The 13,745-nt window shown below is 44.7% G+C and overlaps 1 protein-coding gene across 6 annotated transcripts in view; it reads right to left on the minus strand.

Annotated features, from left to right (window-relative positions):
* The window catches only part of AMOTL1 (angiomotin like 1), a 176,255-nt gene that overhangs the window by 49,670 nt on the left and 112,840 nt on the right, over positions 1 to 13,745 (minus strand). For all 6 annotated transcript variants that reach the window (XM_082409885.1, XM_082409884.1, XM_082409886.1 and 3 more), the window contains one exon: positions 3,259 to 3,550. In XM_082409885.1, coding sequence (XP_082266011.1) covers positions 3,259 to 3,550 — 292 coding nt within the window. The remainder of the gene's footprint in view (positions 1 to 3,258; positions 3,551 to 13,745) is intronic.

Below are 13,745 nucleotides of genomic sequence, written 5' to 3' on the forward strand. Positions count from 1 at the left end.
CCAACACTAACAGGGATAATCACCGCCTTGTGCCTCTCTGGAAACAGGGTCTTCATTTCCAGGCAGCACTTTGGCAGCCTCTGAGTTTAGTCGTTGTTTCCTGCTGTGTTCCTGGCTCAGTGCATGCAGGCTAAGCACTGCAATTAAAAATTCATCTATTTTTGGTTCTGCCCTGACGATGAATCTGTGCGAGTGCCCCCGAAGCCGTGAGGAAGGATTCTAGGTTGGATGTTCCTGCCGGCACTGGGCAACCACACCCTACGGTGCAGCACTGTGGTTCCACCCAAAGCGGGGGTCAGCATCCCCAAGGAGTAAAGTCACCTCATTGGACAGGCCTCTCCCTAGACCTGAGGCTGAAATAAGCAGCTGCTGAGACACAGAGGAGCCGTGAGGCCTGGACTAGGATGACCTCGGGAACACAAGCCTTCAACCGTCAAGTCATGATTTCATGCTGCTCTCTGTCTCTTGGCCCTAGATGCTGAGAAGAGCTGCGGAACTTAGTGATAAATATGGCAAGTATCCATCAAAACCTGAGTTTTCAAACTGACGATTCCAGCTCGACATATGACAGGTTAATGAAATATAATATTTATGGAACCATTCATAACATTCAAGGGACTGAAGGAGTCTGGGAATCCAGAAGGGACACAGCTTTTGATTTTTCTCCTTAAGTCATCAAAATGCTTTTGGTCACAAAGTTTAAGAGTCATCCCTGGGCTTCCCTGGTGGCACAGTGGTTAAGAATCCGCCTACCAATGCAGGGGACAAGGGTTCGAGCCCTGGTCCGGGAGGATCCCACATGCTGCGGAGCAACTACGCCCGTGCGCCACAGCTACTGAGCCTGCGCTCTAGAGCCCGAGAGTCACAACTACTGAGCCCACGTGCCACAACTACTGAAGCCCGCGCGCCTAGAGCCTGTGCTCTGCAACAAGAGAAGCCACTGCAATGAGAAGCCCGCGCACCGCAACGAAGTGTAGCCCCCTCCTCACCGCAGCTAGAGAAAGCCCGCGTGCAGCAATGAAGACCCAACGCAGCCAAAAATAAAAATAAATTAAAAAAAAAAAAAAAAGAGTCATCCCCTGTGCAGGGAAAATGAGTCACTGGGAGGCTAATACTGGTTTTCAAAATAAAAATGGGCATCAACATCAAGAAATAGATGTATAGGGGACTTCCCTGGCGATCCAGCAGTTAAGATGCCATGCATCCAACGCCGGGGGCACAGGTTCGAACCCTGGTCGGGGAACTAAGATCCAAAATAAAAATGGGCATCAACATCAAGAAATAGATGTATAGGGGACTTCCCTGGAGATCCAGTGGTTAAGATGCCATGCATCCAACGCCAGGGGCGCAGGTTCGAACCCTGGTCGGGGAACTAAGATCCCCCATGACGCGCGGCCAAAAAAAAAGATGTATGTTACAGGCCAATAAAAAAGTGTATCTTAATAAAAAGTCAACAGAGAATCACAAGACCTCCCAATTTATGCATCCTCCTTGCAACTGTTCAAAAATATCCATGGAAAAGACAGAGAACCACACTCTGCCCTCAGGTGAGTCTGCACGGCTCCTGAAAGCGTCTGCCATAGGGCTTCACCAGGGAGAAGAAAAAAATGACTGATTTCCCAGGAAATGCTGAGTTGGCCCTTCCCAATTTTCAGACTGTACCAGGAAATAAGCTGCCCCAGGAAGCATCAGAGGCAAGCCTGGGCCTAAGCAGTGACTTCCAGCCAAGACCAGGAGCCAGCACGTGTTTCCCAACTTCTAAGGGTACGACTGAGGCTGGGAGCGAGGCCGCCATCCTTAGGCAGCCCGCTGGTTCCCGGCCCTCATTTGTTCCCCTCCAATAAAGGTAGCCAGACTTCTCTGGGCCAAGCCTGGTCTTGACTCCAGGGAGCTCCAGACCCTCTCGGTGGAAGCTCTGCACAGATGAGCTGGGGCAGGTCCTGTCTGTGAATGTTTGCATCATTCCACCCACTGCTCCCAGCTGACTGCTGCCAGCCCTCAGGGAATCACAGGGGCTGACTGTTCTGACCCCCGGACCAGCAGAAAGGCCAGGCTTAACTGAGAGATCAACACTGCACAGTGAACACCACGGGTCAGCCAGGAGCATGTCCTGTTACACAGAACCAAGTGGCAATGCTTCTGTAGCCAGGTGAGTTTACATTCTCACCCTTTCTCTTTACAAAAGCCCCTGACAGCCCAGGACAGAGCAGGCACCCAGGCTCTTACGAGATGCCTTCTACCACCCATGCCTCCTTGCCTCCAGAAAGGAAACTCGAGTGCCCTGGGGCTCTGCTGCCCGAAAAGATCCTATGAAGGGGTGGGATAGGGAGGGTGGGATAGGGAGGGTGGGAGGGAGACGCAAGAGGGAGGAGATATATGTATATGTATAGCTGATTCACTTCGTTATATAGCAGAAACTCACACAACATTGTAAAGCAATTATACCCCAATGAAGATGTTAAAAATAAATAAATAAATAAAATTTTAAAAAAACATTGCTTAAAAAAAAAAAAAAAAGATCCTATGACTTTTGCCCCTCACCTCTTCCTTTCTACCTGCAGCATTTCGGGCGCTGGCATGTGGGTCATCATGAAATCACTGCCTGTGATTTCACTCTCGCTGGATGTCTTCCTGCTGACTTTGGCTTTCAGCGTAAAGCCCTAAGAATGACGGCTGCCGTACATCCTAATATTCCCACGACAATGACACAGGCTGGAAATACGCAGCATCTCCCCACTTGTTAAGTCATAAGCATAAGGAGAGCACGCGGTAACCTGTACTCTGCCCTCAGTGCTGAGACATCGCTGCTTTTTGCAGAAACCAGCTAATGAAACCAACATGGCAGTCACAAGGTTCCTGTCTGAGATCCCAGATTTAAAGGAAAAACCTGTCTCTCTCAACTCACTGCTTTGTGTTACTCTCGGTGTCCCCTTTTCCACACTGTCCATCAAATGCTACTCAGCCTCTGAGTCTCAGGTCCAGGGGCACCTCTGCTGCCCCCCCTGCAGCCTCTTGACGTCCTACTGCAGGTTTAACTTAGGCAACTCTGCCCCTTTTGGACTATAAGCTCCTCCAAGGCAGGCACCGTGGCATATTTATTTTTGTCTCCCTAAAGCCTTGCACGGTGCCTGGCATAAAAAGGGGTCTGGTTAAACTTTGGCCAGTGAGTCAGGGAATCAACCCCCCACGGGCAGGTAAGGAATTGTGTTCCCCTTCCAGAGAACTTTCTCCCTCTCCTCCCCCAGGGAAGTCCGGTACCTTGTGGAGCTTGTCGGTGTTGTCGTAGTAACCCTGAAGTTCCTGGTGCAGCACCCGGTTCTCCTCGGTTAGGATCTCCACCATCTGCTGGGCTCGCTCCACGATCGCAAATGCATCCGGACCAAGCTGCTGGCTGGGGGAGGCGGCTGGCGTGGGCTGCGAGGCTGCCAGGGTCATCGGAGGTGGAGGCGGCAGGGACACTGAGTGCAGCGGCCCGCTGACGGAGGAGTTCTGGGAGGACATCGGGCTGTGCTGCTGCACCGTTGACGGGAAAGGAAGCTGGCAGGGGCGGCTGCAAGGGAACAGAAGACCAGCAGTCAGACCCCAGGGCCGTGGTGGGGAGAGGAGGGAAGCCCAACCACACGGGCACTATGGACGGTTTCTACTGCCAGGGGTCATCACTGACGCACGGTCCAAGCTAGGTTGAGTGAAGCAGCTTCAACCCTCCATCCCACAGATATTTAATGTGCTCTTCCCCATCGGAATCGGCACTGCTCTGGTCACTGAGGAAAGAGTGGAGCAGACAGACAAGGTCCCTGCTCTCATGAAGCTTACGTTCTCGGGGAGAGAGACAGGCACACACCATCACACGATAAACACACAAGGCCAGGGATTGAAAAGTAATGAGCCCTCTCCAAAGAATCAGGGTGACAGAGACAGGGAATTACTGAGTGGCTAGGTCATACCGAGAGGTCAGGGGTGGACGCTTGAGTTGAAGTCTGTTGACAGACAAGGAGGAAAAAGTGGTTGGGGGCAGGGGGTAGAGAAGTGGGAAAAGTGTTCCGGGTAGAGGAATCGCCTGCGAGTGGGGCTTCAGGCAGGACTCAGAGGAGAAGATCAACTGGAAGAAAGCAAGTCGATACAGAGCGCAGCCAGCAAAAGCAGCACAAGATAAGGCCAGCGGGATGGGCGAGGGTCTTTGCGAGCCAAGGCCAGCCCTTCCCTTAGAGTGTGAAGGGGGGCCAGTGGGGGAGCTGCTTCCACTCTGAGTGGCGTGTAGATGGGATGTACATTGGCAAGGATGGACCAAAGGTGCCCAGTGAGGAGGCCTGAGTGTGGTCAAGGTGAGACCTGACGAAGGCTCAGAGGGTAGCAGCAGAAAAGAAATAGTACGTGGATCTGGGGTATGTTTTATTTATATTACGTATGGGGAGAGAGAAAGTGAGAAAAAATTTTAAATTACTCCTAGATTCTGGGGTCCACACAAATGGACAGGGGTACCATTTAATGAAATGGTAAAGTCCTAGGGAAGGAATAAACTTTGCGTGTTCTGATTTGCTGAGATAAGGAGGTCTAAGGATCGGAAGTCTGATTTTAACCAGGTTAAAAAGAACACACAGAGGTGTCCCTTGATGGTTCAAATTCTGGGTATTAGCTCCTTTACTTGAATTTCCACCTTCTGTCGCCCCTCCCTAACGATCCCCTCCTCATGATTCTGTTAACCTGTTTCATAAGAATCATTGTATTTTCTTTCAGCCTAAGCCAAGGGCTCCTAACAACAACTTCTATAGGTGTAAACAGCAAAGACAGTCTTGGCCTCTAGTTTTCCAACCACGGCTGTCGCTATTCTGCAGACTTGGGAAAAACGGTTTTCTTGCTGTCCCCTTCAACCTTTAGGTCTCAGTCTGGGAACTAGGGTGCTAAGAATTATCAGCAACCCCCAAATCATCAACTTCCTCTATCAAGGGGTTGAGATCCTTCTACTCCGTTACAGTTTCCTGTGCCACTTCCCATTACTTGTGGCCATCCGTGGCCAAAACTCTCAGAGCTACTACACTTTTTCTCGGGAGCTCATCTGGCCTTATATTTCCTTTTGAGTATATTTGCTGGAATGTTTTTGGACCCTGTCAGCCTCCATAGCTCTCATTTTGTAAGTATCTCTTAGGGCATTTTAAGTATCCTCTGAATGCTGACTCCTGGCAGCTAAATGTCAAACTCTAGCAGAAAAGTTGACAACGGCCACCTTAGCCCTCCCTACACGGAGATGCAGTTACTCCTAAAGATGACCACAAAAGGAACCCAGCAGATCCCACCAGAGTGACTAACCACAAGCTCTGCTCTGGTAACCAATGTCAGAGCACTCTACCGGGGCTTAGGAGATAGTTCCCAACTAGATTTCCTTATGCCTTCGATCTAGGCACCCCATCCATCTCATGTTAAAATAGCTGGGATCTAAGTTCCCCAAGTCAAGGTAGAGAAACATAGAGCTCAATGTGGTTCTTTATTCCTTAAGTGCCTCAGATTTCAGAAAGGAGTGCTGTCGATGGGGAAGTGTAAACCTTCCCTCCTCCCTCCCTCTCTGCACCTATTATTGAATACTTAACTATCTGACCGTTCTGAAATAAACCATTTCTGCACTCTGATGAATTTGTGCCCCTTCCACACTGAAGTGTATGTGAATATGTGTCGCACCGTGTGTATGAGGAAGTCTGTGTGTACAAAGTCCACCTCCATAGCGAGAGTGAGATGCCCCAGGCTGCTCTTCACAACGCCCAACATTCACCCCAGATCACAGGAACTCCTATCAGTCGTGGACCCAGAAAACCATAGATCCTTAGTGAGTACGTGCATTCCCGCAGGCTGGCTAAATACTACGGTGCAACTTTCATGGAAAGAGGTTACCTTGGCAAGAGACAAAATGCCACAAATTACACTGCCTCAATTCAAAGCAGACACCCATCCCTACCTCCTCGGTTCTCCCTTCTCACTTCATCCAACGCAAACGACAAGCGTGGCGCGTCTCCTTGGAGCTGAAGTGGGCACAGATGAGGCATCCGGGCTTGCCTTTGACCCAGGCAGCTTCAGGCTGGGGCTTCTACCTTTTAACATTTATTGGGCTCTGGGATTTGGAACTCACAGTCAGTGATGGGCTTATCTTCTCAGTCATCCTTTTCCTTTATATAACAAAAAGGGAGGTTTTTTCATAATGCCAGCCTAAGCCATCCACGACAGTGACGAGTTACCTGAGTGGCAATGCAGGAAAAGGGTGTCTGCCAAGCTTGGAGACAGAAAGAATAGGTTTTTCAAAATGGGAAGTCTTCTATTAAATAGAGAACACCGGCCTCACAAAATAACTCGGTTACACATTCAAGAAGCACCGTATTACAATGGACAACGTGCAGCCGGGAGAGCAAACCTCTGTTCCGTGGCTTTGCTACTCAGCCAGCTGGGGCTGGTGGGCTCAAAGGTCTGTACAAGGCAAATCTGGCTGAGGGTAAATGAAGAGGAAAGAATGGTGGGGGAGGGCAGGAAAATGTCACGATCATACCAGTGCTATGAAACAAGCTATCCCCAGCTTCCAAAGATAACGCTACTGATCGGCCACCGTCAGGATAAACCCTTCCTCATAACGGGGACACAGAGAAAAGGGAAAAAGAGGAGATGGGAACCAACATTTGTTGAGAAACTACTTGTGAATAGAATTCTATGCCACAATCGTCTATTTGGGAGCCTACGCTCCCTGTTAGAAAGTGAAGGCAGAGAGCTAGGTTACTTGACATCATGGGTCTCCTGGGACCATCCACCACTTGGCTTATTGTTAAAGGACTTAAAGAGTTAATATGTATAAAGCCAGGCACAAATTAAGCAGTGGACAAATGTTAGCTATTATCACCATTATTGTAATTATTATCATCTGTATCCCAGAGCCTAGCCCTGAGTGGGGTTTTCATGAGCAGTCCAATAATTTTTTTCTGTTATGGTTAACATTTACTGGGCACTTTTTACATACCGGTCACTGTGGTATGCACCACTACATGCATCATCTCATTCTGACCTTTATAATTGCCTTATAAAACAGGCATCATTGTCAAGTCTCTGTATCTAGATGAGAACACAAGGCACGGGACGGTAAGTAACCTGCAAAATGGAACAGAGATAATAGAAACACAAAGGAGATCAAAGCCCAGGCTTTTCAATTTCAGAGTCCTTGTAGTTCACTCTTTCCCTGAACAGACCAGGTGAAAGCAGGGAGGGAAGGCAGCCTCCCTTTGTCCTCTGCTCGCGCGTTCCTGTGGCTCAGTCTGAACCACCACCACATCCATGGCTCACGTCCTAACAACAGCATCAGAGCTTTTCGTAGGCTTGAGCCACCTCGGGGGAAGCATGAAGCCCAGAAGCCTGCCCCTGAGTTGTTCTCTTGGACTGTTACTTACCTTCAACATTATTTAATCTTTCATAGGTCAATGTCCCTTCTACAGAGAGCATTCAACTCACATTTGTTGAGGGTCTATGCCATCTGCCAGGCAGCACATTTCATCACCTTGATTAATCCTCACGCAGACCAAGGCAGGACCACCAACAGGTCCTGCTCCTTTCTCAAGGAACCAAATGAGCCTCGGGACACCACAGAAAGTGACCTCTTCCCACATGCCACTGAACTGACCAGTTATTTGAATACATCTGAGCAGGGCTGAAAAAGCCTCTTTGCCCCAAGCCCACGGTGATGTATTAGAAACAAGAATCAAGGAGCATTTAAAGAGCCACATCTAAGAGACAAAATAGGCCGTGCAGGCCGGTCTTCCATCGTCAGTGACTTGGACCATGCCAGGCATAGCCTGACCCCAGAATCTACACCCGCTTCTTGCTTCCAAACTTGCAACCTTGCCTGAATCATACACCTGACAACCTACCTTCTCTTGAATTTTTAAATACAATAATATTTAATTGTTTATGCATGTGTGTATTCTTCTCCCTAATTATTAGCATGCATTTTTTTTGAGGGTAGAAAATCATGACTTATACTAAGTTGGTACCCAGTACATTTTTGTCAATTGATTTGGCCCCTGAATCCAAGAGCAAGTTAGGAGACCATATATGCTTGATGCACTTTCAAAGACTGACTCAACCTTCAACATTGTTTTATTAAGGAAGAGACCTCTGGTATTTAGATTTGTTCTGGATAATATAGGTAGAATCTCCAATCATGACATTGCCAGTATAATAACATAGCTCCACGTCACTGCCGTTCTCATGTACTGAGCAGTCACAAAAGGCAGCTCAAAACTGGAGTGACAAGGTTATTTGGACTGAGGAAACAAGGTCATTGGAGACAGCTAATCAATAGTCCATTTGCTTCTCTCTGCATACAATAAGCCTTCATAAATAAGCTTGTTTAAATGTATGTGTTTACATTATACCTGTACTAAATGTGCCATGAATAGCACTTTACATCCACTGTCATTTCATTCTCACAAGCTTGGGCATTCCCTGCTCTCACACCATATATTATTATTCTATTTTTAAAGTATGCAAACTAAGGCTCAGAAGATCACAAACCAGAGATCTCAGTCTTTATAAAGCAAAACAATGGGCTATGAACTGGGGGTTGGAACCCGCATACTTCCACCACACCAGGGCTTTTGCCCCATGTTGGTACAGGAGAGCACTGTTACTTAATATGGGGTCTCTTTTCCCTGCTTCTGCTTCTTTCTAGCCAAGTAACCATGGGCAAGTTTTTAACATCTTCGTCACCTTTAAATGGTGATAGTAACAGTATCTACCTCGAGTTGTTGTGAGAATTAAATGAGATAATGCATATAAAGCACTGCACATAGTGTCTATCATTAGGAAACTATGGATACTTAATAACTGCTAGCCTCTGCTATTATCACACACTGCTAACGGGTGTTAGGAGAAAGGCAAGGGACAAATGCACCCTTGGGTGTCGCTTCCTCTTCAAACACTATGTGTTGAGAATCCCAGTCCCTAACACTAAAGCTTCAACAGGGAATAAAAGCAAATGCTAGCACCATAGAATCTTCCATTTCTGAAATATTTTCTTGCAATGCAATGCAGAACAAGAGTATAAAGGTGACGCCTGTACACGTCAGGACACTCTCTCTTGAACACAGATTCTCACTTTCTTCTAGACCTGTGCTGTCCAAAATAGTAGCCACAAACCACATGTGGTTACTGAACACCTGAAATGTGACTCATCTGAACTGAGATGTGCAGGAAGTATAAAAGGCACATCAAAATTTGAGGACAGTACAAAAAATGTAAAACATCTCATTAATAGTTTTTTATGTTGATTACCTGTTGAAATCATAATATTTTGCATATAATGGGTTAACTAAAACATGTATCTAAAAATATGTTTTTAAATGGATTAACTAACTGTATGGAGGTTCCTTAAAAAACTACAACTAGAGTTACCATATGATCCAGCAATTCTACTCCTGGGCATATATTTGGAAAAGACACATGCACCCCAATGTTCATAGCAGCACTATTTACAATAGCCAAAATATGGAAGCAACCTAAGTGTTCACTGACAGATGAATGGATAAAGAAGATGTGGTACATATGCACAATGGAATATTACTCAGCCATAAAAAATAAAGAAAGAATGCCATTTGCAGCAATATGGATGGACCTAGAGATTATCATACTAAGTGAAGTAAGTCAGACAAAGACAAATATCATATGACATCGCTTATATCTGGAATCTTAAAAAATGATACAAATGAACTTATTGACAAAACAGAAATAGACTCACAGACATAGAAAACAAACTTACGGTTACCAAAGGGGAAGGCAGGGAGGGATAAATTAGGAGTTTGGAATTAGCAGATACAAACTACTATATATAAAATAGGTAAACAACAAGGTCCTACTGTATAGCACAGGGAACTATATTCAATATCCTGTGATAAACCATAATAGAGAAAAATGTTTTTAAAGAATGTATATATGTATGTATAACTGAATCACTTTGCTGTACAGCAGAAACTAACACAACATTGTAAATCAACTATACTTCAGTCTTTAAAAATGGGTTATCTAAAACATGTTTTTAAATTAATTTCACCTGTTTCTTTTAACTTTTTAAAAATATGGCCACAAGAAAAATTTTAATTAGATATGTGACCCAGATTATACTTCTTTTTTTTTAAGGATGTCAATGTCTTTATTTTTTTTTTAATTTAGCCATTTTATTTTTTTTTAATTTTTATTGGTGTGTACTTGATTTACAGTGTTGTGTTCGTTTCTGCTGTACAGCAAAGTGAATCAGTTATACACTGATTCTTTTAGATTCTTTTCCCATATAGGTCATTACAGAGTATTGAGGAGAGTTCCCTGTGCTACACAGTAGGTCCTTATTGGTTATCTGTCTTATATATAGTAGTGTGTATGTGTCTATCCCAATCTCCCAATTTATCCCACCCCTCCTTCCCCTCCTCACATTATATTTCTATTGTTCAGCACTGATCTAGTCCGCATTGCATGTACACCAAAAGGCCTCATTTTGGAGACAATTCCAGAAATCAGTGAGCAACGGAACAATTCATGCAAACCGACCAGCAGTCCCCACTCTACTGTCCCCAGATCCCCAAGCATCAATGGTGATCAGCAAGCTATATTCAATATATTAAGCTATATATTTATCTACAATTAGGCCATCATGCTAATACTTAATAAATATGGCTTGTGTGACTGACAAAAACTGTCCAAAACATAACAGGAAAAGAAACATCAATGGATAAACAGATGAAGGATATGATCAAGTAATTCAAAAGAGAAAATGCAAACAGCTAAATACATTTCCCAAAGCAAACTTATTAGTAGAGAAGTAAAATCAAAACAACTTTTTTCCATTTATCAACATTAATTCAGTTCAATGAATGTTTACTGAGCCTCTAAGCAAAGATTCTTTAAAATTCTCAAGATATGATACATATTAGGATTTCACCTGAGTAAAAAATAATATATAGAAAAATGACTAGAAGGAACTATGACAAAAGGTCAGAATGACTATCTCTAGGTGATGAAATTAGGGATTTTTTTTCACTCTTCATATTTTTCTGTTCTTTATACAATTTCTACAATGAACACGGATGGCTATTCAAAAAGTATTTCACTAAGTAATATATGTTATAGAAAAATTAGAAAATAGAGAAAAATTAGAAAATAAAGATAAGCCAGAAAATGAGAAAAATTAGAAAATAAAGATAAGCCAACAAAATCAGCATTGTTATTCTAATAATCAGAGAAAGTAAACAAAATAAAATAAAAGAATTTTAAAATGAGATGAAAATAACAAAGGGCTTCTTGGCTGTGAAGAGGTTCAAATTTTAAGACTTCTCACTCAATAAAAATACCTCTTATCTACCTAGAGATTTCCAACTTAGAGTATTTTCTTATAATTTTCTAACCCTCAAAGCAACAGTGAACAGAGTATTTAACAATGGTTACGGCTGGATAATGGGACTGCAGGTAATTTCTATTTTCCTTCTTTTTTTTTTAGGGAGTGGAGGAAGTGGGAGTTACCTATATTTCTAGATTTTCTACAATGAACATGTTTCATTTATGTAAGGAAGAAAATCAGTTAGTTTTAGGAAAAATCAGCTGTAACAAGTTGCAGATAAGGAAACTGAGGCTCTGAGAACTTATTCAATTTGCTACAAAGTGGGAGAGCCAGGACTCAAAACCCCTCAAATCTTCTTTTCCCAAACCCACAGCCTTCCCACCTGGATCCCTTTGGTGGTGCAGACACGAGACTCATAAATGTTCAAATTGAGACTAGGATCTTGGGTAAGCTAATATCAAAATTATTGCTATGCAGGATGCGTGTGGATAATCCTCTTGTTTGGAGAAGCCACTCATTTAATGCATTGCTGCTGGAACTGTGTTAGATTTCCTGAGAAAGTAACCTGAACTTGACCCTAGCCTTTTGAAATTCCCACACTGCAGAGTTGCTTCTCACAATAAACAGGGCATTTTATTTGGCTCATCCAGCCATAATTCAGCTTAAAAATTGTACAAACTCCTGAGCTTTAATGCTGGTATTCAAAACACATGTTTAGCTGGTGGAATTTAAATAACACTCCCTGGCCTCACTTTTGTTAAGAGCAACGCATACTTGTTAATCCAATAGCCTTGGGTCTAGCTCACATTTTGATGCCACAGAGCAATTCATTTTCATAACTGTCTAAACTGCAAATCAGCACTTTGGAAACACACTTACTCCAAAAATCCTCCTTCGTCCTCCAGCCGTTTCCAACTCAGAGTAAGACGGGACCATCAAACATTCTTTCTTGTACTACAGCACATTCCAGACCTCACGCCCACCCAGAGTAAGACCTGTTCTTTAGCCCGTATCTTTACGCTTGTTCACGTTGTAAACTGCATTCTGGCTGCACTGTTGGATCGATGTGGGTTCTTGGGGAGAGGCTTTCTCTCTCTCTAATTCGCCACATGTGCCCCAGGGCTGTGCCCTCTTTGTTCCCTCCCTCCTCCCTGCACTGTCTTTTGACATGTTCCCAGCGATCGCGTCAGGAACTTTGACTCTATGCTAAATAAAACCACACCAGGAGGTTTATCTAGGGGAAAAGGTACAGGGCATTTTTTAAGGAAAACATGAGCGATTTGGGGGACCAGTCACACTAGAGGGTCCCTCCATTAGTGCAGGAAACCGCGAGGCCCTTGCACTGATGGGAAGGATGGTGGTGGTGATGCTGGCTTGTGAAGAGAAGGAGCAAATGTGCTCTGTGGAAGGGAATCCACGGCACCGCTGGCTCTGACGTCATCTTGTAAGAAGATGCTCGTATCAGCCCAGGACAGAAGGGCTGGGTCAAACGCCACCACTCCTTGCTTTTATAGTATCTATCTACACATCAAGAAACAAATGAATACATTCATAGATGAATAATCTATCAATAAACAGTTATCACTCTTCCCTCTGCTTCTGGGAAGCTAGTAAATCAAACCCCATATGCTGAAAGGCAAGATGCAGCCAAGATAAAGGGCAGAAAAGGTAACGGACGGGCAGAAAGAGAGTGCCTTTTATTGACAGAAGTCATTTTTAGTCTTTTTCATAAAAATCACTAAAAGAGTAACTTATCATCTTCCATAACGGAAACATTCTGCTAAACACAGGCTAAAGCAAACAACTCCATACACTGCTGGTATACTGCTTCAAAGTCCCCGACCTCCAAATGAAAGCAAACCAAAGACAGCCGAAGCTCACAACCTACAGCTGTCAAGCAAGGTTCAGTGTGTTCCTAAGTCTTCCAAGGTATCTGGAGAGAAAGGGGATCCTGGTCCTCCTGAAAAAAAACAGGGGGGCAGAACACAGGCTGGACATCAGGTGTGACATATAAATCTGATTAGAAATTCACCGGCTAAGTGATGCCAAATAAAACCGGAAATCTTTGGCAGTGGTTGAGTGTTTACACTCATGGGAGAGGCACTGTGGGGCAGAGAGGTCCAGGGCTGCAGCCCGGCTCCCGCACTTCCAATCTGGTGCCCGTGACAAAGTTACTTTTACCTCTCTCTCTCAGCCTAAGTTTTTATCAGATCATAAACCCCCATATCATAACATGGGGATATTCCGAGTATCCATCCCTGAGAACCGTTGTGAAGATGGGGGGGGATGACCCGCACCGTGCCTGGCAGACCGCAGGCACTCAGAAGCCTGTGCTACCACCGCCTCTGTTCCATTGTTACCTGAGAAGGGTGGAGATGGAGTTCCAGAAACTGGAAAA

The sequence above is a fragment of the Balaenoptera physalus genome (genome assembly GCF_965194825.1).
Source record: "Balaenoptera physalus genome assembly, chromosome: 10".
NCBI classification, from domain to species: Eukaryota; Metazoa; Chordata; class Mammalia; order Artiodactyla; family Balaenopteridae; genus Balaenoptera; species Balaenoptera physalus.